Source organism: Cyprinodon variegatus, unplaced genomic scaffold (genome assembly GCF_000732505.1).
Source record: "Cyprinodon variegatus isolate N-32 unplaced genomic scaffold, C_variegatus-1.0 Scaffold165, whole genome shotgun sequence".
In the NCBI taxonomy this organism is placed as follows: Eukaryota; Metazoa; Chordata; class Actinopteri; order Cyprinodontiformes; family Cyprinodontidae; genus Cyprinodon; species Cyprinodon variegatus.
The window spans coordinates 951,813-977,400 of record NW_015150618.1 but is presented as its reverse complement, the minus strand read 5'-3'; the positions used below and the strand labels follow the sequence as shown (position 1 = coordinate 977,400).

General features: G+C 36.9%; 1 protein-coding gene across 4 annotated transcripts in view; it reads left to right on the top strand.

Annotated features, from left to right (window-relative positions):
- The first annotated feature begins 1,498 nt into the window (after positions 1 to 1,498).
- The window catches only part of LOC107086881 (contactin-3-like), a 66,470-nt gene continuing 42,380 nt past the window's right edge, over positions 1,499 to 25,588 (top strand). For 2 of the 4 annotated variants that reach the window (XM_015378119.1, XM_015378118.1), the window contains exons 1-9: positions 1,499 to 1,906; positions 9,499 to 9,636; positions 10,315 to 10,450; positions 16,255 to 16,430; positions 18,500 to 18,595; positions 20,331 to 20,534; positions 21,332 to 21,434; positions 21,743 to 21,927; positions 23,729 to 23,865. In XM_015378119.1, coding sequence (XP_015233605.1) covers positions 9,582 to 9,636; positions 10,315 to 10,450; positions 16,255 to 16,430; positions 18,500 to 18,595; positions 20,331 to 20,534; positions 21,332 to 21,434; positions 21,743 to 21,927; positions 23,729 to 23,865 — 1,092 coding nt within the window. In that variant the 5' untranslated portion in view covers positions 1,499 to 1,906; positions 9,499 to 9,581. Of the gene's footprint in view, positions 1,907 to 9,498; positions 9,637 to 10,314; positions 10,451 to 16,254; positions 16,431 to 18,472; positions 18,596 to 20,330; positions 20,535 to 21,331; positions 21,435 to 21,742; positions 21,928 to 23,728; positions 23,866 to 25,588 lie in introns of all 4 variants that reach the window. The other 2 variants (XM_015378117.1, XM_015378116.1) reach the window with 1 other exon arrangement.

The following is a 25,588-nucleotide window of genomic DNA, read 5'->3' as shown; positions in this document are numbered from 1 at the left end:
TTTTTTTTCTTTTTTTTTACAAATTCTGTTTTACTAAATATGAAAAAACAATAAGGTGATAATGGTATTGAGATAGGATACCAATTACTCAAACAAATAAAAAGAAATACTATTTTTACAGCTGAATTAATCAGTTTTCCTTCAGTTTTAATTCAGATTGCATGAAAAAATGTAATTTTAACTTAAATTAAGTCAACAATATGTAAAATTCCTAAATTATGAAGCTATATTGACCTAACAAGATATCATTTTTAATTAAACCTTATTGAGTAGAAATTTCAGTTCATTCAGTTATTTTTATATATTTGAATCCCTTGCCCTGTTTTTTATTTCATGCTTTTCTGTGCCCCCATGAAAACCACTCTGGCCCCCTCCTGGCCACCCGTTACATTTGGTCTAGAACCGCCACTGTTTATAATTAACCCCAACAAATTTAAATGTTTTGAATATTCCATTTGAGAGCATATCTGCTGCCACCCTTAGGCAATCATTGGCCACCCCTGTGGCCACCCCTACCATTTTTTCCCTCTAATATAGATGGTGGCAGCAGTAATACTCCCAAGTGGAATATTCAAAACCTTTTAATTTTTTGTAGTTAATTATACACATCAATATACTAACATCAACAATGATAAGCAAAGAATTCATTCTCTTTTCAGAACTACATTTTGTGTTTTATGGGGTAAAGAGAAAATGATGTGTCTCTGAAAGTTATGTAGGATTCTTCAGTGAATTCATAGATAATTAACAATTTTAATAAAAACTTATAAAATAATCAGTTTATGTAGATATTAGTGCATATAAATCTAAATTTTATGCAGAATGCTTATTGATACAAGTAGCTAAGTAATGACAATGGAAAATATATGAAAATGTATGCGTCTATTTGTTAGCAAAGGCTGTAGGAAATTATAGTTAGTCTTTATTTAGAAAATATGGATGTTTTGCTCATTAATTTTCCTGTTGGAACAGTGTAGATTGAGCCTGAGGTTCTGGTGCCTGTCTGCTTTCGGCCACCCGTCAGTGTACATTTATTACCTGGCCACCCTTATAAAAATTTTCTGGCTATGGCTCTGAGGGTAGGGATGGTCACAGGGGTGGCCAATGCTTGGCTAAGTTGGCCATGGCCACCCCTAGCCCCCCATCTAGCACCGCTCCTGTGTATAATATATATATATATATATATATATATATATATATATATATATATATATATATATATATATGTATTCTTGTTCATGGGAACAGCCTGCAGCACTGGAAACAACAGTCAGTGTGCCACGGCTCGTGGCTGCCCCACAGATGCGCAGCAGTATAGTGGTCTGACGCAGAGGGGCGCAATCTTCCCTCCAGGTGCGTCCGCCTCCCCATCCCCGCACCTTCCTCAGCCCAATCCCTGCTGCTGGTCGTGGTCGCTACCAGCCCACCCCTCCTCCTCCTCCTTCTCCTCTTCTTCGCAGCGGAGCGCCGACTTGATGCGCATAATAAATCATCTCTGCAAGATCCCTCTGTGAGCCCAGCTCCAGAAAGACGCGCGTTGGATTTCGGAGCGTAAACAGAGAGGCGAGGGTCTAACCTCGTATAGAAGACACGGAGATATGCTTTAAACGCGATTCAGCGCTGCAAAACAACGTGGGTGTAAGGGGTGTGTGAGTGCCTGTGCATTTTTCTTATTTTTTTATTTATTTTTGGTTAGGGAGTGGAGGAGAGGAGGCAGAGCAGCGATATGAGACGCATGTGTTTCAGCCTCTTTGCCACCGGCCAGCACAGACTCACTTGTACCTGTATGAACGACCTTGCGTTTGTGACCGAAATTTTTCTCACCAAATTATCCCCGTGGAAGATCAATTTTTCTCTGAGGGCTGAATTCAACTCCCGCTGGGCTCAAGACACTTCTGGGCAGGAGGTAAGACAAACAAGCTTCTTAGAGCGCGTGTGCGTGCGCGCAAATTTGGCAAGAAATCATCATGGAAGCGTTGGTTATTTGAACATTTTTAATTTCTGCTGAAACTGATGAATTTGATCAGATTTATGTGTGTTCAGACTGGAGCAGCGTAATCTTCCCTCTTCACCGCAGCCCTTTCCTCCACAGCAGCCTGATCTTTGGATGAGAAGCTTTCAAGAAAAACAATTAAAAAATATACATTTATGTGTTAGTAATACATCCTATGTGACTCAAGCATGCTTTTCTTTGTCAGAGTGATGAGCAGATGCAAGGATTTCAGCCTCATACTGTTCCTGGTGTGATGCCACACTGCAGCCGGGCTCCACATCAAGTCTGAAACACATGAACCCACAGGACATTTCCAATTGATTGGTTTGTAATAAAAGGGAGCTGAGCCTCCGGTAGAAATGAAACACATGATGTCTGTGTGTACTGAGTGGGAGAAATCAATCATGTTTTGTCAATGATGCTCTTTCATATGTGTATTGAAGCATAACACTTTCAGGGAGCCTTGCAAAGTATGTCTTACTCAACTAAAAATGAAGTGCTGGCGTACACATATGCAGGCAGCACTTTTACCTTGCAACATTCTCAAGTTAATTGCATACTTGTTTGCCACAATGTCAGCTCGGATATATCTCTGATGAATACAGTCCAGGCCTTCAAACTAAATTGGACACCCACTCTTCCTGCTGGGGTGTTTTTTTAAGCAAGGATGCAGGGCAGAGCAGGTGGAGTTAGTGGCTGATTTGGTGCTTTTGCACTAATGTTTGTGGCAGGTCAGCCTGGTGTTGGTTCCCCTTCTTTGATTGAGGGATAGAGGGATTCACCCCTTGGGGCTTCTGCTACCATTAACATTTTCCAGGAGTGCAAGCTCAAAGTAAGCATGTATGTGTGTAGATGTGAGCGGGGGTGCACCTGTGAGCTCGTTTCTAAATGTGTTAAGAGCTTTTTACCCGTGTGTGTGATAAACATTATCGGTCTGTAAATATGGGCACAGGCTGGCATGAGATTCTAGTTGTATTGTAAGGGATCTTGAGTTGAAAAGTGACTGTTACAATATTTGAAATGGAGATGTTTTATGTGACGTCATGTACATCAAAAACGTTTTCTCACTGATTCAGTCTGTCTTTTTTGTTGCCCTAACAAGAGATACTACAATGTACCTTTTAATTCTTTAAAATCAAGCCTAAAACAGGTTGAATATTTCATTATCTTCTTCCTCTGAAGAAAATCTGCCCTAAATACAATAATACAACCAGACCCAGCATATTTTTTCCTAATCTGTCACAACAGGTTGTATAAAGAAAACAACTTTATAGCCACCTTGACATTTCCTTACTTCATTTTTAAAGCAGCATTATCGTAATAAGAGTGATACGAGAAGCTCCTGGAGTCAGTACTAAACATGCATCAACGCAGCTATGGAGATGAGCCACTTCAACTTTGTAGATAAGCATGTTTAGTGATCATTTCTATATTATTGTTAAGCAGATGGTGTGTGTGTATGTGTGTGTGAGGGGGCATTGCTCATGAAATTGTCCAAAAGTCCTTTGTGATTGTACTGCATACTGTATGTCTTCAAAAACTGGCTTTTTCTTCTTCTCGCCTGATTAGCTAATTTCTTTGACTGCTGACCGTTTGCTGCTATATTCTGATGGAGAGTATTAATGTCAATGCACTGAGCCAGTGTGATCAAAAATATCTAGGCCATATGCAAACATCAGCAGAAACCGCTCTTAGATCCTAGAGGACAAGAGCAGAGGATGACATTAACCACAAACAGGGTTAACTTCTTAGATGTCAATAGAAATACTTACAGAATAAAAAAGAAAAGTATTTTTCCTGTCTAAGGAAAATATAGCCAGCTCAACAGCAGTGCTCAGCAACAGGTGAGAGAAGAGGATGCTGCTTTATTTTTTGTTCCACTTCAATTACTGTATCCCCCTTTTCTTGCATCCCATGCTTGAAACTTAAGTTAAGCAACAATACAACCAAAAAATGTATTGGCTCTCTAGTTATAAGTTTTTAAAGCCTTCATATATAGTGGCTCAATGGGTTATAAAGTTGTCTTTCAATCAGAAATTTGAGATTTTGATTGCAACCCTGTCTTATCTCATGTCGATGTGACTCTAGGGTCAGTACTTAATCTCAAGTTGCCTGTCAGTCTTCGTATCAGCGTATAGATGTTTGTGCATTTGGAAAAATGTGGCTGTAGTGTAAAGTGCTTTGAGCAGTCACTATGACAGAAAAAGCCCTGTATAAATGAAGTCCATTTTCACTCAGACTGCTGTACTTGTAGCTGTCCATGTCATTTTGTCAAAAGTGTTTTTTTTTTGGTACTTAAATAATAGATCAATATTTTTTATGGATAAAATTGTATTATGATTTTTATCAGTCACCATAAGAGACACAATATGTGGTATTGATTTGACACCAACTGCAGGATCACTCCACCCACATGGAAAAGATTCTCAAATGCAGGATAGTTTTACTGACAACGTGGTGAAGCACATTACCTGAGGCATTTAATGAGGCAGTTTGCCTGGTCGGCAAACCTTCAGGCAAAGATAACAGAATTTTTTCTGCATTGAGACAGTTAAGTTATATTTTCAAAGCAAATCCATTTTAAAACCATAACTTTTCAATGAAAGGATGAATAATTAGACACAAAGTCATGTTGGCTGTGAGTAAAGAAGTTGTGGCAAATACCTTTTATAAAAGCAGGTAAGTGTATAGTACATTAATGATGACCTTATGACTTTTTGACCTTGTCAGCACATAGACTTGGAAATAAATGTGTTACACCCTCTAAATAGTTCAGATTAAGCTTGTCAATGTTTCTCATTGACCATATTTAGCATTTTATTATATATATATATATATATATATATATATATATATATATATATATATATATATATATTTATTATTTATTATGCCTGTATACAGAATTCTATTAATGCTCCTGCAGGGAACAAATCACTTTGGAACAAATCGTAAATGCTGACTGCTCAGTTGTAGGTGAGACTCCTGGATGGATTTATACAGGGTGATTTCACGACAACTTAATAGATCACTTCCTTTTTGGCTACAAATCCCTCATTGAATGAGAGTTAGAGTCTAATAAGAACAACAAATGGCCCTTACTGTGGAAAGACTAACCTATTCTAAAACCGTTGCTCTCTTAGAACAGTTTGTTAATAGTTTTGCACAAAACCAATAAATAATTAAATAAATAATGGGATTATCGGCCACCCTTATCACACATATTAATTCATCCTTAATTTTTTACATCATCATTAAGGTTTCCACTGTAAGTTAATACAAAGCATATATTTAAAAGTGCTTTCTTACTTTATTTTGTGATATCTGATCAAGAGTTGCTTATATTTATTACAAGCTAAAAATGAATTACATCATACTTTGCAGATTACATATGGTTTGAGCAGTTTGTGGGTTTTAGGGCTTTCTTGCCAGTAAGTCTACCTCAGATGGCAGAATTTCGAAGCTACAAAAAGCTTGAAACTGATTGTTTTGCACTGAACATGCAAGAAAAAGAGAACAAATAGTTGCATAAATCAGTAATGGTTAAGGTTGTTAATTCATGATATGTGATTGTGTTAAATATTTGATTTAAAGTAGCGCTGAACAACAGTTGTTCTGGTTCCTTAAAAGCAGAAAAATCCTCTTTTGCTTAAGTTTCAAGGTTTGGATTATTCACTTATTGACTTCTACTGCTAATGTTTTAGCAAACCTCAGTGAATTTTCCCATTAACCATCCTTTGTAATTTGGGGGTTAGGGGAATTCTCAGCTTTGTTTCATTTTTAAGCATCACTGCTTCAGAATAAATTATCCATGGCTGATGACTGTTAATCTGTCCTATCCTGACAGTTGCAAAAGTAAAAATTTCACCTTCACTTCCTAATCGTTGTAATCCTGTACCTGAAACATTTGTACCTTGCTGAAAATGACCTGTAAGGAAAGAACATAAGGGATTTCTGCATATTGATGAAGGTAAAAACTAACCTTCTGGTTTACTCTAGTAGATTTCCTTACTAATTAATCTGCATTGTATTATTTTTAATTGGTGTTTTCAAAACTACAATTTTCAGTAAATCTTTAAAATCTGTGTTATGTAAAAAAACAAAAAACAAAAAAAAACCGTTGTGGATGTATTTTTTTTTTTTCTGCGGTCATGATCTGATTCACAGTGTTACCAATATGTATTTGGCCTTGCCCTTTGAAAGGGGCTATTATTTTATCAGCCGACTTGCACAGTCAGCACAGTCATAAAAATCCTGACTGCAGGAGAACATCTGTGGAGAGTCCAGGTAGATAGTTGGTACAGATGATGAAAGTGATGTCACGCAGGGTTTATGATGTTGCAGACAGTAGAGAGTTCTTGAAGACGTGATTCAGGAGCACTGGGTTTGTGTTATATCTTCAGGTGTTCAGCAGAACCACTATTAAAGCTGGTGCTTTCTACATTCATCCTACTGATACACTAATCATTGCAGCTCTTTCACTGGTCAGACATTCTTAAGAATCATCTGTTTGAACCATTCCTACAGAAAACATTTTTTTTTATAAATCTGAAGCATAACATGCAAGGTTGACAGCAGAGTGAGAGCAACTGCATTCTTACTTCTCCCTAACACCATTCCTCTGCACTGGAGGTGCCAGCAGTTTGCACACTATGCAGGGGACTATCACTGAGGTAAGGCATCCAGGACTCTTCTGGAGAGGAAGCATATCAATCCAATTTTGCAAGCTTTGGGGGAAGAAAAAAGGCTGAGCAAACATGAAAGGTAGAGAAGAAAATCCTGGCTGAGACCCCACACGTCTGGTTTGACATCCGGGCAGCTGACAAACAATTAGGCCTTCTATAAGTAGTACTCTGAACCAGACTTGCCTCAGGATTAAACCCCAAATGAGCTGCACATCATGGCTTATGTCTTCTAAATGGAAACTGAGAGTATGTGTGTGTGTGATGGTGTGTGGAGGCAAGCTTTCATACTGTATGTGATGCACATGGTTAGGGAGCAAGTTTAGTGTGTAGGTGTGTGTGGGCTGTGTGACATTCAGCAGATGGATGTTATTATCTGTCCCTGGCCTATCTTGGAACACCTCTCTAGGAGACTCTGTGTGTATGTGTGTGCACAGAAGAGCTTTATGCATGCACATAGCTTCATGCAGGTGTAGACTAATGTACTCAAATCTCCATATACTCCACACATGCTGCACCGCTCACTTAACTGCTGCGTTATTGCCTGTTCTCCATTGTGTGTACGTTTGACATTTCATAATTGCATCATTACTTGCTCAGTGCATTGCAATTTGCAACACACGCTTCAAGCAGACAGACTCTTGCCCTTGATTATGGACCTGAGTGGAATGGGGTTCCTCATCAGGCTGTCTTGATTCGCCCCAGCATGTGGGGAGACACATGCTGCTGTGGGTGAATCTAATTGATTGGATGACACCCAATTCCCAGGTCCAAGTCTCCTCAGGCAGCCATCGTTGGATCCGTCCAAGTGAAGGATGAGCTGATGCGTCAGTTTCCCTGCTAATAGATTGGCATGTTCTTCCTCCCATATGCCTCAGATGTCTCGGAGGGCAGTATGATCACAATGCAGGGCACAAAGTGGCATTGTCACTGATTAGAAAAGTGTGAATGCAGTGATATTTGGAACATCTGATACCAAACTTCACGTCCAATTTAGCCCTGGTATGTGGGCACAGCGAGAAAACCCCCAAAAAACAAGAATATATTTAAGGCTGGATTTGCATGTGGACCACGCTTCAGGATCACAATGGATTTGAGTTGCTAATGGCACTGTCAAACCTTGACGATTTAACCAGCGTATGCTGACATACAAGAAATTTGGCAAAAACGGTGGCGTAAGTTGGATAATTTATTGGTATGTTTTGTATAAGTTATGAGTACGCTGAAGCACGCTGGCACACATCGACATACGATAAGTATGCCAGCGTATGCTCATATGTGGGGCATAAGTTACAGGTAGGTTATCTGATCGTTGACGCATGTTAATTGGAAGTTACTCATAAGTCTGGGTGTCTAGCTTATCCAACCTGTATCATCCCCATCATTCGGTCAGTGTGAAATTTTGTGCGATGGATCCTCCCTGCGTTCACAGCCACAATAAACAAACTTCCTAGGAGACATGATACTGAATCTGCTGTTACTGCAAACCTCCTTTCTCTTTCTTTTAAATTTTTTTTTGGCAGGAGGTAAACAGCAGCTAGGTTAAAACTGTGACTGCAAAGTTTATAGGAATCTTCTCGTGCTTTTTATGCAGGCCTCAGGACACTAGCATGTGACATTTCATGGGCATTATGCAGCTGTGCGTTATGCATAATTTAGGCTGTTGCTGGACATAAGTTCTGGACTTGTTATGAATACTCTATGTATATGCACAAAATTGAAAAAATACATGGAAAGTTCAGTGTATGCCAGCGTTTTAGAAGATTCTGGGACGTCAGGCATACACTGGCTAAATTGTCCAGGTGTGACAGCGACATTAAGGGGAATGCAATCAAAAAATATCCACACTAACCTTATAAAAAAGCAGACAAAGCACACACTGTTAAAGAAAGATTGAGGACAGTCAAAAACTGGCAATAAATTCCTTACCTGGATCAAACGTGTTGAGTTTACTAAAATCAGCAGAAGACTACTTTTGCAGGGATACTTGTCAGGCGGAAGCTGAGATTCCACTTAAAGTTCGGGTTGAAGGCTTTTCTCCAGAAATGTTTTTCATGTAATGTGACTTTTTAAATATTCAGCACCAGATCTCTGTTTTGTCAGCCATCACTGTTCAGGTGAGCCACTGGAGGACCAAGCATCTGCTCCCGCATTGCAAAATGATGTTCCACCTGAGGAACACAAATATGGCTCACTTTGTATTGATTTTGATGAAAAGACTATCTAAACATTTTTTGTTAATATTTTCTAAATATATTTATTAAAATTTTCTTTTCCTTTGGAAACCAGATAATCTATTTTAAGGTCCACAAAATGCATTGAATTTCAGCTTTAGGAACTGAATTTATGGTTTCCAGTTTTAGTCATTACCCTGTCTTTTATATGATCCATTCAATTACACAGCACTCCCTTTTACATTTGTTCATAATAATAAGGATTTACATGCTGTTATATCTTATTTGGAAAAAAAAATATTGAACTAATTATTAACGTTAATAAATCTGCTCAATTTAAATTAGTACAAACATTTATATATATTCAGTCAGGCATGCAGACTGGACACTAAGAACCTGGCAATATTGTAAAGCCCTGTTCCAGCTGCATAAGTAAGAGTATGCTGTGACTAAATCTGTGATCCTATGAGGCCATTTATAATGTAAGCTGCAAAGGTATGGCCCCGTAGATCACAGCTGACATTCACTGTGTCTGTTTGTATGCTTTGCTTCAACTTGTTTGATCTTTTCCCAAACATGTTTAAAAAAGAATTATAGAAAACAGTTGGCATTTAGGGAGGGGTTAACTCGGAAATGCTTGTTTCAACAGGTCACGCTCTTTTCCCTCTGAGAACGCAAGTGCCATTTTAAAGCTTATTGGATGAAAGTCTCATTTACCCCTGGCTGCCAAAGATGACGCTGCCATGGAAACTGCTTATATTGCTATCAATCATCTACAGTCTGACAGGTAAAGCACCTTTTCATATGAATGATGATTTTTTTTTTTTCTGTCCTTTGGACATTCACAGTTGTGGTATAGTGGGTGAAGAGATGTCAGAGATGATAGGAGGCTCTGGTTTAAAGGAGTACTCATCAGTATTGACTTCCATTCACACCACAGACACAATACTCTCAATCTTCTTCCTCGCTCCACTGAGATTATAACCCGATGGGGAGATATGATGCTTTTATTCTATAATCTTTTCCTGGGCAAAACATTGAGTGAAAGCTTTCCACTTCTACTAGTGAAATACATTGGTAATAAAAGTCAGAATGATTCTTTTCACTAAGAACAAACAAAAGAAATTACTCCTTAGTCCTTCTTTGATATATTTTGCAGCATTGTTCTCTGTTAAGATGTAATTTTTTTTCTCTTTTATGTAAATTTATAGTTTTATTTTGTTTATTCACGTCTGAAGAGTGTATATTTACAATTGAAGCAACAAAAAAAGACATGCTGATTTAATAATGCACCCAGATCTGGAATATATGGAACTTTTGGATATCACTTCTAATGTTTCCTAATTTTTAAACTCCAATTTATGTGTTTTTCAATGTTGTCCATAAAAACAAGCATAAATGAGCAATGAAATTGCCATATAGTGTAATCTTCTTTGTACTCAGCCTGTTTCTGTTTTTCTGAAAGACTGTCTGGACAGTGCATCATACCATGGTCCACGGTGGAGGATGGAGCCTGCGGACCTGTTTATCCCTGTAGACTCTATAGAGGAAGAAGCCACCCTTACATGTGATGCTAAGGGAACACCTCCTCCTCAGTACAGGTAAAAGCAAATTTACCTGATAATAAAAATAAATAAATGTAATACAAACGTTGCCAGCGCTTTAGTGATGTAATTATTACAAGTCCTTATGAAAACAAGAGAATAATGGTTTGTAATCAGTATCCTTTTGATTAACAGTAATGTTCCCCCAATCAGATACAGTCCATCTTTTTCTTTCATTTTCCCCATTTGTTTTATCATTTTTGATTGAAGACTAGTTTGTTGTTGTAAATAAAATCATACTTTTTTGGATCTGCACTTTAAAATGGCATTAAAAAAAAAGGTTAATGAAATGGCAATATTACTAAAAGCAGGTATGGAGGCATGCTGGCATTTTTTTTTTATTAAGGTCTGTTTTTTGTGTGTTTTTTGATGTATTATTGTACAATAAAACATATTTTATAAGATACAAAAATAACACTGATTATCATGCTAATAGGCATAAATTCAGAAGTATATTGTAAAACATATCTTTGAATAGAAATACAGTTTTAATTTATTTAAAAAATGATGTTAACATAATCTAATTTACTTTTAAAACAGAAAAACAATATTTTAATATCTGCTATAAGATAACAACATATTGCTTAACAGAAAGATTTACCCCATTTTACATGTTTTTAAAGATCATAGTCACTTAAGATTAGATCTCTGCAAATACTGAGTCCCAGACTCAGCTTGCCGAATGCAAACCCACAGCAAATACATATTGTATTTGCTTTGCAATTACAAAATTACTGCAAACACAAAAAGAAGAAAAGGGTTAAGGACTACAAAAGAGAAATGCTGCAATCATAGAAAATAGACAGATGCAAAGTAGCTGCAAATATATAAAGGGGTTACAACCATAAAATGCACTGCAAACATAAATAATGGTAACACAAAATACATGCAAAGAAAAAAAATTTGCAAGTAGCACAAATAACTGCATTAACAAAAGCTGCAAACTTGGGGGAGAAGATCATCAACTTTTATGGGACCAGGCCTTTAGTAAAGACATAATGCTTATTAACATTGTTTTTTTTTTTAAAAGACTATAAAGAACTTGTACCTTTTTTTTCTTTCTTTTTTGCCTTTCTTCTTTTTTCCAGTGAGTGTTTATTAAAAATGTATTATTCATGTGATCAGTGGATTATTTTCGGTTACCAGCATATGTGGCTGAAGAATCTGAAATGTTAGCTTCTAAACTGAAGCCCAGTGAGAAATGTGGGCTTCTAAAAATGCCTTAAAATTAAAGGTCAGAGTTTTCTTATATCTTGGGCCAATCAAAATCCCCATGAAATTCCCTGTTTACTCATCTTATGAAAGAAATATCCTCAAATGAAAAAATCTCTTTTGCTGTTTGGAATTACTAACTCTGAGTGGGCTGCAGCAGTTTACTTGGTAAAAAAGAGAAAAGCAAAAAAAAAAAAGACTGTTAATTGTTGGACTCTGCTTTTTTGCATTGATATGGGCTTCTTTTTAAATTATTTTCTCATAATTAGATTGAAAGGCATATAGGCACTCCGAGCAGCGGTGTCATTATGGCTTTACTAACTCATATTGACTTACACACGACCGATCTGCCTCTTTTCTTGCCAACAGAGTATCTAGGAGACACGTGCAGCATCCCAATGATCGGCCCCTTTATTAAAACACCACGAGAGCTATGCAGGTTGCTAGACACCAGTTGGCGCTAAGAGACATTGATTATGATTGTCTTCTGCGTTTACCGTTGCATTTACTGCAGTGTGAGCTGGCCACCTGAGCTGCATTGGTAGGATTGTGCAGCGTGCATTCTCATTATTTCAGGCTTTTCACATTCCCGCTGCCTAAGACCAGGTATTTCCATGTACTGATTAAAGGTGAGATGTTTAATGTGCTGTCTCGTCAGACTGCCTGTGCAAGGCTCTGCGTGCCCCTATAACCTTTTTGGCTCAGCTCTTGAAGTGTAAATGGGCTCACGTTGCTCTACCATCCCCTCTTTTCTTCTTTACCTTCCTTTTCTTCCTTCTCTGTCACTCCTGTAAGACTCTTATTCTATGCACTCACAGGCAGCATAATAACTAAATGGAGAAAACCAGCTCTCCTATTTAAAAAAGCACAAAACCCCACAAACAACTTCTTTTTAACAGTATTTTGTAAATGTGAGCCTCTTCAAATCTTTACTGTAATATTCACTTGACCTGAGTTTTATGCCCTGTGGCTCGCACCGCAGGATTATACAGACCTTCTGTATCTGGAAGGTCAGTCTGTATTCTAAAAAGCATTTTTGAAGCAGTTGTTTGGTTTTCCCTTGTTGCCAGTCAATCCTGGCAGCACAGATTGTCAGAGGCTCTTCAAAGCGGGTCGAAAAGAGGTGAAAATCATAGCTGAGGGTCAAAAAGAAGGTGGAACATTGATATTGGCAGTATAGCTAGTGCAAGCAATCATTTAGGTAGATATTATGCTCCCTTAACAAGAAGAAGGCTTAGGAAGAGTTTATTCAGCATTATAATATTTTTGGAAAGTGGCAAGATGTGTTAAATCCTTTAAAAATAATGTTAAAAGTTGGAATATATTGGGGAAAAAACTGTGGTTTTCACCTTAATTTATTCTATCCCCACATATATAAAAAGCAGTATATATCAATATAGCTGATGGTGCGAAATAGGTATTTTATAGGAGGGAAAAGTAACTGAAATAACGTTAATAGTTCTCCATATCATTTTCTAACCACATTCAAAAGAAGATACATAATGGCATTGTGGCAGAGAAAGAAACAGAGGAATTTCTCTCTTAAAAGATGAATGATTTAACCTGGTGCTTGGGTTCTTTCAGGTGTCTCATTTATTTTTTTCAGTAGCTCAAACCTGCTGTGCAAATATTTTTGTCTCATACTCCCATGCCGACATGTCGCGAGAAATAGGAGCTTAAAAGGCGTTTTTAGTTGCATCAGCTCACTGTTACCTCTTGCCGATTGCTATGTTGGAAAGTCAAAGGTAGGATAGTGTCACATTATGTTAATATAATGTGACAAAAAGGAGGTGATTACAGTTAAACTGATGATAGCCTCCAAAACTGTGATCTTTGACTACCCTTTAATAGCAGAGAATAGCTCTGTGTGTGAGAGATACTAGAAGATTAAAACAGAACGATCCCTTTGGGGAGAATAAGATTGATAGTTCAGCGAGTGTTGCCATAGCTAAATAAAGGGAATGAAGTACAGAAAGGAAACAGAAGGTGAATTTAAAGAGATTTTTAGTTTTTTTTTTAAAGCAAACCTGTATCTATAATTAATGCATATTCTATTTAATGTTTCCTGTTTACATAATACCAATTTACAATGCATCAATATGCTTTAAAAAATCCAAACATATAGATGAATCAATTCTGAACATCAGAACTCAAATACGTTTGCTGTACACAGATTGATTCATTACATTTATTTTCCTTTCATTTGAGTTATGATGAAATAAAAAAATTATTAACCCCTTTTTTTAACACAGAGAATTACACCTGCAGAAAATAATGTCAATATCCTAGCCATTAAATGCTAACACAGAGGTAATCTTTGGCTCTGCTGTGGTGTTAGTAAAGACTAGGGTTCTTTGATAATCATCTCTACATTTTTGGATATTGTGGCTCTAATTGTCTTGACAATAACTAAGAGATTATCTGTTGGATTTAGGTCCAATCAGTTTGCAATCCTTTTTTCTCCTTAGACCAGGTAAGATTTGACCTTAACCATGGTTCAGAAGTGACTTAACACTAGGGATCTAACATTCGTAGCTCATATCCTATACATAGATTATCACTGTTCCATGATCTGCAAGTGCTCATTAAGCTTCATATTCAACTGAAAGAGTCCCCGATGGAATGGGTGGGTTGAGATAATCAAGATTTATCATTAACTGTTTACTGAACTAAATTGTCCCAGCTTTATTATTAGCTTATAGCAATCTGGAAAAAAAACAAGGGAGTGTTAAATTTTAGGCAATGGGTTAAGCTTGAAACCAGCCTATTTTTTCCACATTAAATGATTTTCCTCTCTAATGTATTTATATAAAATGACCTTTGACTTATTAAAAGGGCAGAATTTAGTTTTTATTCTTATTGTGCTTCCGGACTGGACATGTAATTGGCAAACAGAGCAGCTCCCCAATGGAAAAAGTGCTTTCAGGCTGATATAATGAGTTTGCAAACACTGGCTGCCCATCAAACAGAAATCATGGCCAGCTGCTTTATATCATTTACAGTACTGTGTTAAATCCCTGTCGCAGGGTGAGCAAGCAGATCTCAGGAGGCTAAAGCTGGACTAAGATGAAGTACAGCAGAAAATGTAGCAGATATTCTGCCACTTCTAATTTATTTTCTGATTAGTCACTTAAGGTTTCATTATAGGCAAAGTTTGCTTATTGCTTTCAACTTAAACAAATGACTGCATATAATTAAAGTGTTTTCAGTCAAACTTACCAAACTGATGATATTTAAATTACATGAGAATCATGAGCAGAAAAACAGCTAGGTTTGAAATTAGTCTGAATCGAAAACCTGTATATGTTAAGTCAACAAATATCAGAGAAGCACGTAGAGCTAGGGGATTATATTTGCCTTGATATAGAAAACTAATATAACATGATGATGCTATGAGGTGATTCAACTTATAGTGGGATATTATGTGACTTTTTAGCTGCATTCTTTTGGCAATGCTAAGTGTGAATATCTATTTTTTTAAAAAGGTGTGATGGAAGAAGCATCTTTATTAAAGGTCTTAGATACAGATGGGTTAAAACCCAAGAAAGAATTAATGGCAGACATGATACCGGAAAAATAATTTGTTTAGTTTAAGATGTAGCTATGCACTTGAATATAAAATATTTTGTAAAGGTCATTTTTTATCTCCTAACTTTTTTAAATAGAACAACCACAACTTTAAATGTATCCTGGGTTTATAAACAAAGGACCAGGCATGTCCAAAGTCGGTATTTGAGGGTCGCCCTCCTGCGGCTTTTAGAGGTTTCTCTGCTTAAACACAGCTGATTCTGATTATTGCAGTTTAGCAAAAGCCTCTTAATCAGCTATCAATGTGCTGAAGTAGGAGAAGCCCAATGAATAATATAACCATACAATGCTCACCTTTAGTTTAACTTTGCCCCATCCTGCAACTCAGTTTTACTACACTGAAGACATAGAGCAATTACATGTAAATGAGCAATCATGGTATACATGTAACTCATGATATGCTACTGTTATTACTTAAAAAAGACATTCTGGAAAATATATAGGCAATAATGTTAAAATTGCAATACGTTTGGCTGAAGTTTGTGATTTTAACAAAAAAGATGTTTTGGAAAGGAATGTAAAATGCCGGGCTGTACAGTGGTGCAATGCATAGCACTGTTGCCTTGCAGCAAGAAGGTTGTGGGTTTGATTCCTGTATCGGGTTCTTTCTGCATGGAAGTTGCATTTTCTCCCTGTGCATGCATGAGTTGTCTCCGGGTACTCTGGCTTCCTCACCCAGTCCAAAAACATGACTGTTAGTTTAATTGGCTTCTCTAAACTGTCCTTAGGTGTGATTTTGTGTGTGCATGGTTGTGTGTCTTTGTGTGTCTCTGTGTTGCCCTGCGACAGATCGGTGACCCTCTCGCCCATAGACTGCCAGAGATAGGAAGACCCTGACAGGACTAAGCTGGAGAAAATGGATGGATGGATGTAAACTGCCATATAGTGAATGTGTTATTCCAAGTTGTGCTTTCCATTCACGCCTTGTAACACCTCCTTGGTTGCTAGAAAGCGATGCACCACATATTTGCCGCCAACTGATGATGTCTTTGCCCTCACAGATGGTCACTAAATGGGACTCTCATAAATCTGGGACTGGATCGTCGGCGTCGTCTGTCTGGGGGCAACCTCATTATAGGCAATCTGAACCGCTACCAGGATGTAGGGATGTATCAGTGTATGGCCTACAACACTGTAGGAGCTATACTCAGCAGGAGAGCGAGTCTACAGTTTGCCTGTAAGTTAATTAATTAGAATGTTTGGTATTTTTACTCCAAACTGCATCAAAGCTTTGCTGTATAAAGAAAAAGAAATGTGATTTGAATAAAGCAAAGATACAGTTGCCATGTTTCAATGTGTATTCGGGTGCAGTCTCTGCCACTGTGATTTCACTCTTTCCATAAACCTGTCAATGCCTTTTCTCAGTTTTCATGTCATGCATTAGATATCTATTCATTAGCAAAGTGAGCACTCTGACTTAATCATGCTTCCCGTGCACATTTTTCATGACAAGGTGCAAATTAACTGAAAATGTCATTAGAAGAAACAAACACACAGTCAGCCATAACACTCTAATGCTGTTGGATATGGTTTTCACAGGGCCAAATGTGAGGTGCTAAAAGATGTGGCAAAGAAAAAAAAATAGCCTGAAAGAGATTCAGAGGTTACATCATGCTTTTTGAGAAATAAATACCCTTTTTTTATGTTATGCAAAATAGTTTTTCTAAGGCTGAGATTATAATAGTGGGTCACTAATAGGTAGCAGTAGGGTGTAGAGGGGTTGTTGGTGTGAACTCAAATAGTTAACAATGAGCTTTTCAGTTTAACTATTCACTAAAATTAATCTGATCTAAGGACCATTTTATAAATCAGCAAAATAGATTTTAGCAAGGCCGTATTCATTAGCATGCATGAGTTCACATGATCCACTACAAAAAGTGGCCAAGGATAACCTTACGCTTCCTTATTTAATTGTTTCTGCAGCATTCTAATTGCCACTGAAAGGTTTAGAGGTCAATCCTACGTCTTTTTAATGTAATTCACCATTTATAAATCTTAGTCTTTAAAGGGCATACATCAACATTTTCTAATCTTTTACATTTCATTTGTTCTTGGGGTTGTAGCTCATTTAAAATCTTTATACATTTCTATGTCTAAATATGGGGGTGAAACTTTTAAAATAAGTAAACGGAGGACATGACGGTTGGGGACATTCTTCAAAGATTTTAGATGGGGATAATGTTACATACAGAACATCAATTCTTTCATTGGCACCCGAGATAAAAAAAAAAAAAAGTTTTTTTTAGAGCTTTATCTCCAATGTTAGTTTATAAGGATTTAAAAGTGAATGTGAATAAACTTGGTTGTTTAAACCATAACTACTAGGTGGGGACTCATCTGAAAATCTCACTTTCTTACATCTAATTGATCTGTGTATAATTTACTGGGTACTAAGTCTACTGAAATAAACTAGCTGTCAAAACATGAGTTGGCAACCACTTAACCACTTATACTTTTTTCTTTCAACTATGCATTGTACTACTATGTCACCCAAACATGTAAAATTGGATGTTTGGAAGCAAAGTCGAATTACTAGTCATTCATTGGCTCAGACACAGAACAAAGAACTCCCAGCTGCACTTTATTTTGATTGATAAGCATGAAAAGATTTAAAACTGAGACCTCTGGAGATCAGAGGTTATAATGATAGTAGAAACATGAATATGGTAAAAAAAGAAAAGTCTCCACTCTTTCATATGCCACATCTTCATTCATATACATTTGTAATTTAATCTAGGTCGTAGAAATGCATGACTTCAAAGCTCCTTTTTGTTTGTTTTTGAAACTGGGAGTAATATAACAGCCATTATGATTTATTTGTGTTAAATTTATGGGTTTCCCAGCTTTGCAAGATGATATTTGCTCAAAGAACTGAAAAACCAACTAAAACTGAGGCTATATAAGGAACTTCTCCAAAGTCTTCTCGATTAATTCAGCTGCCTATTGTGTTTACTCAATTATTCCCCTGAGAAAGGCAAAACTTACTTTCCTATTGTTAAACATTGAGTTTTTGGTCTTAATAACGTAGCAGATTGCCTGAGAGCACTGTATTTGTTCAAAAATAATTGAATCCAGGTGAATACACTACCTGGTAATCTCACAGTAGCATTTGGATTCAGCAGCTTTCTTTTTCTCTGGGAGAGCAGTTTTCATAGTTAGGTCATAGGAATGCGACAGTATATATGTTTTTTTGGCCTTCTTAATAAGTAAGATCACTAGCTTCTGTTTTTTGTTTCTTTTTCTCAGATTTAGACCATTTCAAGGTTCACACCAGAAGCGCTGTGTCAGTTCGAGAGGGACAAGGAGTGGTGTTATTATGTGGGACACCAACTTCATCTGGAGGTATAGTCTCATCGGAGAATTCAAAAAGCTGTTTTGCAGGTGTGAAAATGTTTGCACGCTTGAGGTTTTGTGTGGATCAAATTCTGAGACTGGACACAAAAGTAATCCTGCTAAATTAACTTTCAAGCAAACCATCTCTCTATGTTATTGTAGTTAGCATCACATTTAGATAGGCCATTTTGAATGGATTTATGTCAAAGTCTTTTTATACTCACTGATTTTAATAGAAATAAAAGGCAGACAAAAAACATTGTTACAGTCTTATAGAAAAAAATACAATGCACTGAGACCAAGTGCAGATTTAGTTGCTGGAGAAGAAATAGGGGATGTAAAGCAACCTACAAAAAATGTTTAATATTGTCTCATGAAGAACCTATCGCCTCTTCCTATAACATATTTTAATCAGTTTCTGACCATCATAAAATCATGCAAATTATCTAAATCAACACATATAATTTAATAGAATAATTTTATGAATATTAAATTATTTTGGTTAATGAAGACCATTTACATTTACCCAAATAAATCAGTTAAGGTAATATAATAACATAAGGCAGTAAAGAGTGTATTTGCATAACGATTGATAAGACCATTATCAAATTCAATCAAGACACAGAAACTGTTTTTTTTTTTTTCTTTTTTTTTTAGGCACATTCTTTTTTTTATGTGTTTTTATGGGGCAATATTATCAAAATCTTTCCTGTTCAATTTATACTGCTTGCAGCCCTGCTTTGAACTTCGAATTTTTGTTTCTAATTTGCACTTCATGTACTATTCACTGAAAAGCCCAGAGGTGATTATAGAAGCATGCACAGAAAACAAGTGATAAATGCAAACATGAGACTGAAACATTGGAAGGGACAGAAACAACAGTAAGCTGATTATTTCTTTGTTTATTTATGTTTTTTGGCACTGAGATGTATAATTTTTTTTTTAATGGGAGAGTATACTCAGTAACCTTTTCTTTATTTGTGCTAATTTAGTGTGCTGTTAATGTCTATATTATGTATTGCCATTAATTATTATTTAGACAGCATATTTATAGAGCTGAAAAAAATGACATTAACCAAGATTAATTCTATATTGAAATAATCATCAACTAATTTATTGATCTCATAATTGTTAATAATATAACAAATCTAAAATATGCAGTTTGCTGCAAGAACAATTCTATCAGCAATAATTAAGCCAACATTGGAGAATAAATATACACATTTTCATTTAAAATGAAAACCCCTATTTCATATGATAATATGCTATCCGTTTCCTTTTCTGGTTGTTGAATATATATTTTTGCATTTTAGCCATTTATGACCAAGGTAAATCAGTAGATAATTGCTGAAGTAGTTAAATAAAAAAGGACGGAATTGTCACAGGATCCGGAATAGTTTAATGAAATATTCTTAAGTTTTGCGTTTAAATTTTATTTTTTTATTTTTTTGTCAATTGAACTATTGTAGTTTGAAATAGCTTTAATTTTTTCAGCTTTCTGTTTCTGTATGCATTTAATGCAGTCTGCCTTGTTAATTAATTAAAAATAATAATAAGCACATGCTGAACAGCTCCCAATACGTAGGAATTGTACTCCTTTGTTAATTACTCTGCTTTTTTCTAAATTACTGTTTTTCATATAAAGGTGATTAAATCCACTTAATGGTCAATCGAAATTTGAAATCATATAAAATTGCTGAAAGGCTCCATCACCAGCTCAAATGCATCCTTGTTTATCTTTTAGATCTTACTTATGCCTGGGTCTTCAATGAGTATCCATACTTTGTTCAGCAAGACAATCGGCGATTTGTCTCCCAGCAGACAGGAAACCTTTACATAGCTAAGGTGGAGCCCTCTGATGTGGGGAACTACACTTGTGTGGTGACGAACAGCATCACAAAAGGCAAGGTCCAGAGCTCACCGACATCTCTCATCCTCAGGACAGATGGTAAGATTCAGCATATGGTCCTGACGTTGCAACTTTTTCCTCTTAATGACCTTTTTATCACCAGATTAGCATACAACTATTTGGCATGTTGTCCATCAGTGCATTTGAGTCCCTGATTGCCAATAGCTCTTTGTAAATAGTTGCTGCTCAACAAAAAGGGTCCCTAAATCTCCCCTATGCTGACTTAGCATTCTTATGATTTCCATTCCAATTTGCCTTCCTTCTGCTTTCACTTGAATTCTCACCACTGTTCTTGGTGCATCGTTGTTCTGTTCCCTGTTATGGTTTCATAGAAAGAGTGAATAAAGATTGCCTCAAATGAATTAAACATGAGTCATACGTCACTGGACCATTACATTGAGTGTTCTGGTGGCTCGACTAGTTAGTTTCCACTCAGTGTACTGTACATGTAGCGGCATAAATTTAAATCCCATTGCATCACTGTCTGATCTCCATCTTCTATGCCTTTCTTGAATACTGATATAGACAATAAAACTGCCCACTCAAGCTTTGAAGTAATAGATAAGAAGCCTGTGACCAAAAAAAAAAAAAAAAACAAGACAGTAATTCCCCCCCTCCCCTGTGGAGCTTGAAATTATTGTTTGCTGGCTTTGCACAACATCCCATGACTGTATATTTAAGTGATGCACTGCTAAGAGTTTACCCATGAGAGAATGTTTGTTCATGTGCCTTTTATTTGTCCTCAGCACCATAGCTTGAATCGCTGAGCCATTAGTATTGTTGGTAAGTCATAAATAATAGAAGACTGAGCCGGTTCTTGTGCTTGCTCCTCACAGGAGTGATGGGTGAATACGAGCCAAAAATAGAAGTTCATTTTCCAGACAATGTACCTTCTTCTAAAGGATCAACAGTTACTCTAGAGTGCTTCGCCCTTGGAAAGTAAGTCAAATTCCTTGTAGACTGTTTTCAATTTTCCTTAGCCTATCTTTCCAGACGAGAAACCTCCAGATTAAAAAAAATGTAAAAAGAAATTCCTCTGGCAATTATTTTCTGACTGTGTGGAGAAAAAAAATGATGGTCGGTATTAAAAGTGCTGAAAAGCTTTCATTTTTTATGGTTGGATTGGGCTTAATCTGAGCCATTCATCCACAAAATATACACAGAGGAAGATTTTATAGTCAGTCAAATGCTTCATTAATGCTGGATTTTTACGGGAACCTGCAACCCAAGCTACTTTTTTGTTGCAGTCCTGTCCCAGAAATCACCTGGAGGAGGGCTAACGGAGTGCCTTTTCCCAGCAAAGTCAAAATGAAGTACTCAAATGCAGTACTGGAGATTCCCAGCTTCCAAATGGATGATACAGGAGGGTACGAGTGTGTGGCCGAGAACAAGATGGGAAGGAACACGGCTGCCGGTCGACTGGCTTTTTACGGTAATACTACTTTGAGTTGTCTTACTGTAAAGTGTATCATCTATGGCAGGGGTCTTCAATGTTTTCAGTCTGAAACCCTGAAATTGATGGTCAATTTAGGGGTTCTTTGCAATGTCTGCCCTCTGTGGCATTTAGTGTTGAAGTTTTAGACAGCAGAAAAGGAGAAGCTGAAAAAGGTTAACATCAGATAGGGATCTAGGGTGCTGACATTAAAGATTTAATCTGTAAAATCTGCGTGTTTTTTTTTTTCAATCTAATTGCTGCTTGAAAACATGTAGCAAAAAACATTCATGGACTACTTAACAGCTTTCAAGTTTTAATGCAAACTCGTGGCCCCTCTGTATAAATAACATGTAAAAGTTAGCTTTTTTTCTTGTTTAAACAGATTTTGCTACTATTGAAGATTTTAGTATTCTGGAGACAATTGTGGAATATTGCCAATTCCCCCCTACTGTTTCTCCATAACCAATTAGGGGACATCCTAATTGAGTATAGCAACTTTATGACACAATACCTAAACAAAAATCCAAGCATACTGTAAATTTTATAAGATTGGTAGAAACTCTGAAAAGTTCTTGAAAACTACAAAAATGTCTTACTTATTAGAAGCATAGTATTAAAAAAATGGTAACCGATTCAAGACTTTAGCAAAGGACTGGAATTTGCTTCAATTGCTTAAACAATGAGCAATCAGAGAACAAATAAACAACTTGCATATTTCTGTGTTGGATTTTTGCACTCTCATGTGCACCTATAACAGAATTTATTTTCACATTTAAATAAAGAAATTCAGAAAAAAAATGTATCTTGCTTTGAGCAATTCTAAGGAGAGTGTTTGTGGTGATAAATGTGGTTTAAATTATTAACCTGTACATGCAGAAGTTTTTTTTCCTACATTTTTGAAAAGCTCTTTTATAATTTTAGCAGCTAGCTATGTTGCCTCACAGTGAGCTGTGTCTTTTCAGTTCTAATCTTGGTTTTGTGGCTTTTCTATTTAAGTTTGCATATTTTTCGCCTCATGCTTGCTCCCAGCTTTTCTCCAGAGTCCGAAAAAACACTTGAAAGGGTTCAAAAAATGTTAACCCTTTCACATGTCAATTTGCTCACCTTATGTAACATTGTGAGAAAGATAGTTTAGTGATTTCATCGGTGTAGGAGCTTAAAAAACTGGAACAAGAGATAAAAAAAATGTCTTGTTTTTGTATTTAGTATTAGTTTTATCTTACTAACTGTGTTGAGGTGTTTGATGAAATTTGGCCCCTTAGCTTTCCCCTGCTGCTGTTTTTCTTTGTGAATTCATTAAAGAAGAGAAAATGACACCTATGACATTGGAAATGACAGTATATTTGGCACCTGCAAAAGAAACTGTGCTTATTATGAGCCCTCCATTCTTTCCATACAAACACAACAGGAGAAAAGTATAGAAAAGTTCTGCATATGTTATGCTGAAAGTTTTGTGCAGGAGTGATGGTTTTCCTACACACACTTAAGGTGACAGGTTGTGGTGGGCGAAGATGTTGTCTGCACTCCACCAGTGGTGAGAAGTTTTCCGCTTTGTGATTCAGTGTTTAATGGTAATCTTGTGTAGCCACAGGCTCGTGAAACCTTTGAGTGATAAAATATTCAACCGTTTCTCCTCCAGCCGCTTAAATACAAGCCCATCCCGTTTGAGCTGCCAATCCATGCTTCCTTTGAACCATTTGGGAAGCAGCATATTTAATGGCTCGCTGCCGTTTCCTTGAAAGGCACTCCTCTGGGTTCACGTGTGATGTATCATGAGAGCGTGTTTCTGTGTCTTTAGCCAAGCCTCAGTGGATCCAGACCATGAAGGACACTGCCCTGGCCATAGAGGAGAGGCTGCACTGGGAGTGCCGTGCTAACGGCAAGCCTAAACCCTCCTACGCTTGGCTGAAGAACGGTCAGCAGCTTCTCTCACAGGTAAATCACAGCCAACTCAAAATGTTTCATATCTAATACTTAAGCTGCAGCTTTGACTCAGCATTTTTTTTATTTAAAAGAGCCCAACACAAGAGCTTGTTGCTGTTTTTTCCAGAGTGTTAGACGAGAGTGTAAACATATTACGAAGGTGTGCCAGTGATGAGACTTGGATTTCGCTGGGGCTGGTTCAGCTTCACCTTGGAAGATTACACCGTCTTAGAGAGTGGATCAGTCGAGTTCCCGGGAGATTGCTCCATTTCATTTGAATGGAGTCGAGAGTTGTTTTTCATTATTCATGATGCATGTTTAAGCTCCCTGAGATTTAGGGACAATGGGCTTAATCTACTGTGAAAATATACTATACGGAGCTGCACACCTCAGGTCCAAACCACAAGAGACACACACACAGTCTGGCACATTTTCTGCTGAGTTTCTTTAAACTTGGCTGATTCTAACTGGGCGGCTCCTGAGATGTATTTTTTTTGTTTTATGGTACTTGATAAGCCTCACAGCGAGACACTGAATTACACAACATATAAAATTTGTTTTTACATAATTGTTAAAGAGATTTTCTAAATATCACTTCTTATTTTCTTGGCATCGTAGCATTTATCATGTACAAAAAGAGTATCAACAGTGGCTTGGAAGAGTATTAATATAACTTTTTTCACATTTTGAAAGAGTTCAGCTTCAAAATTAATTATATTTTATTGTGATTTAATAGACAAACAAGTTTTATATGCTAATAAAGTTGAAGGATGATTTTTTTTCTTCAAATTTCTAAGAATAACATTTCCTTAAACTTTAATCTCCATTTGTATCCATCCCCTTAAAACTCTTTATGGGGAGTGGTGGCCTAGTGGTTAGAGGATTGTGCTTGGGTCCCGGAGGTTGGGTCCCACAGACCGCCACTCTGGGTCCCTGATCAAGACCCTTAACCACAGACGCTCCGAGGGCGCCGCACAATGGAAGCCCACTGCTCCCCAAGGGGATGGGTTAAATGCAGAGAGTGAATTTCCCCATTACGGGACGAGAAATGGATTAACATTTACCTTTCATGAATTTAAATTTCAAAAACATTTATTACATATTCTTAACACATAGCCTAATTTTCTGAGGTTAGTTAGTGAAAATACTCAACAAATTGCTTTACATAGACAGTTGTTAAGTTTGAACCTACAACACAGCCATCTACCTAAACAGAAAAGACGAAGAAAGTAGCCAAATGGGCTCATGGCTTCTTTTGGAGCTTCAGAGATCAACAGCTCAGGTGGAAAAATCTGTTAACAGAACAAATAATATTCATACACTGTACTTATTTCACCCTACTTACAAACTAACTCAGCATGCACACCATCCTGCTGGTGGCAGCATCATAACAGGCTCACTTTTGTGGATGTATTAAAATGTCTGGAAATTTAAAAGACCAAGTCTAGATGAGAAGAAGAAAAAAGTAAAATGCTTGATCTTCTAATATAGGTATGACATGCAGATGTAGATTTAGCACATGCAGCAAATGACTTGTGAAAACTGCTCTTGTGTCCCCAAATCCAGTTCAATTTATGGTGTTTGGAAAATGACAGACGGTGACAAAGTTCAAGAGGTTTAATACTTATGGAAGAAGCTATATATTCAGCTTCATATCCATGGCGTATGATACTGTTAAAAACACACACACACACACACACACACATATATATATATATATATATATATATATATA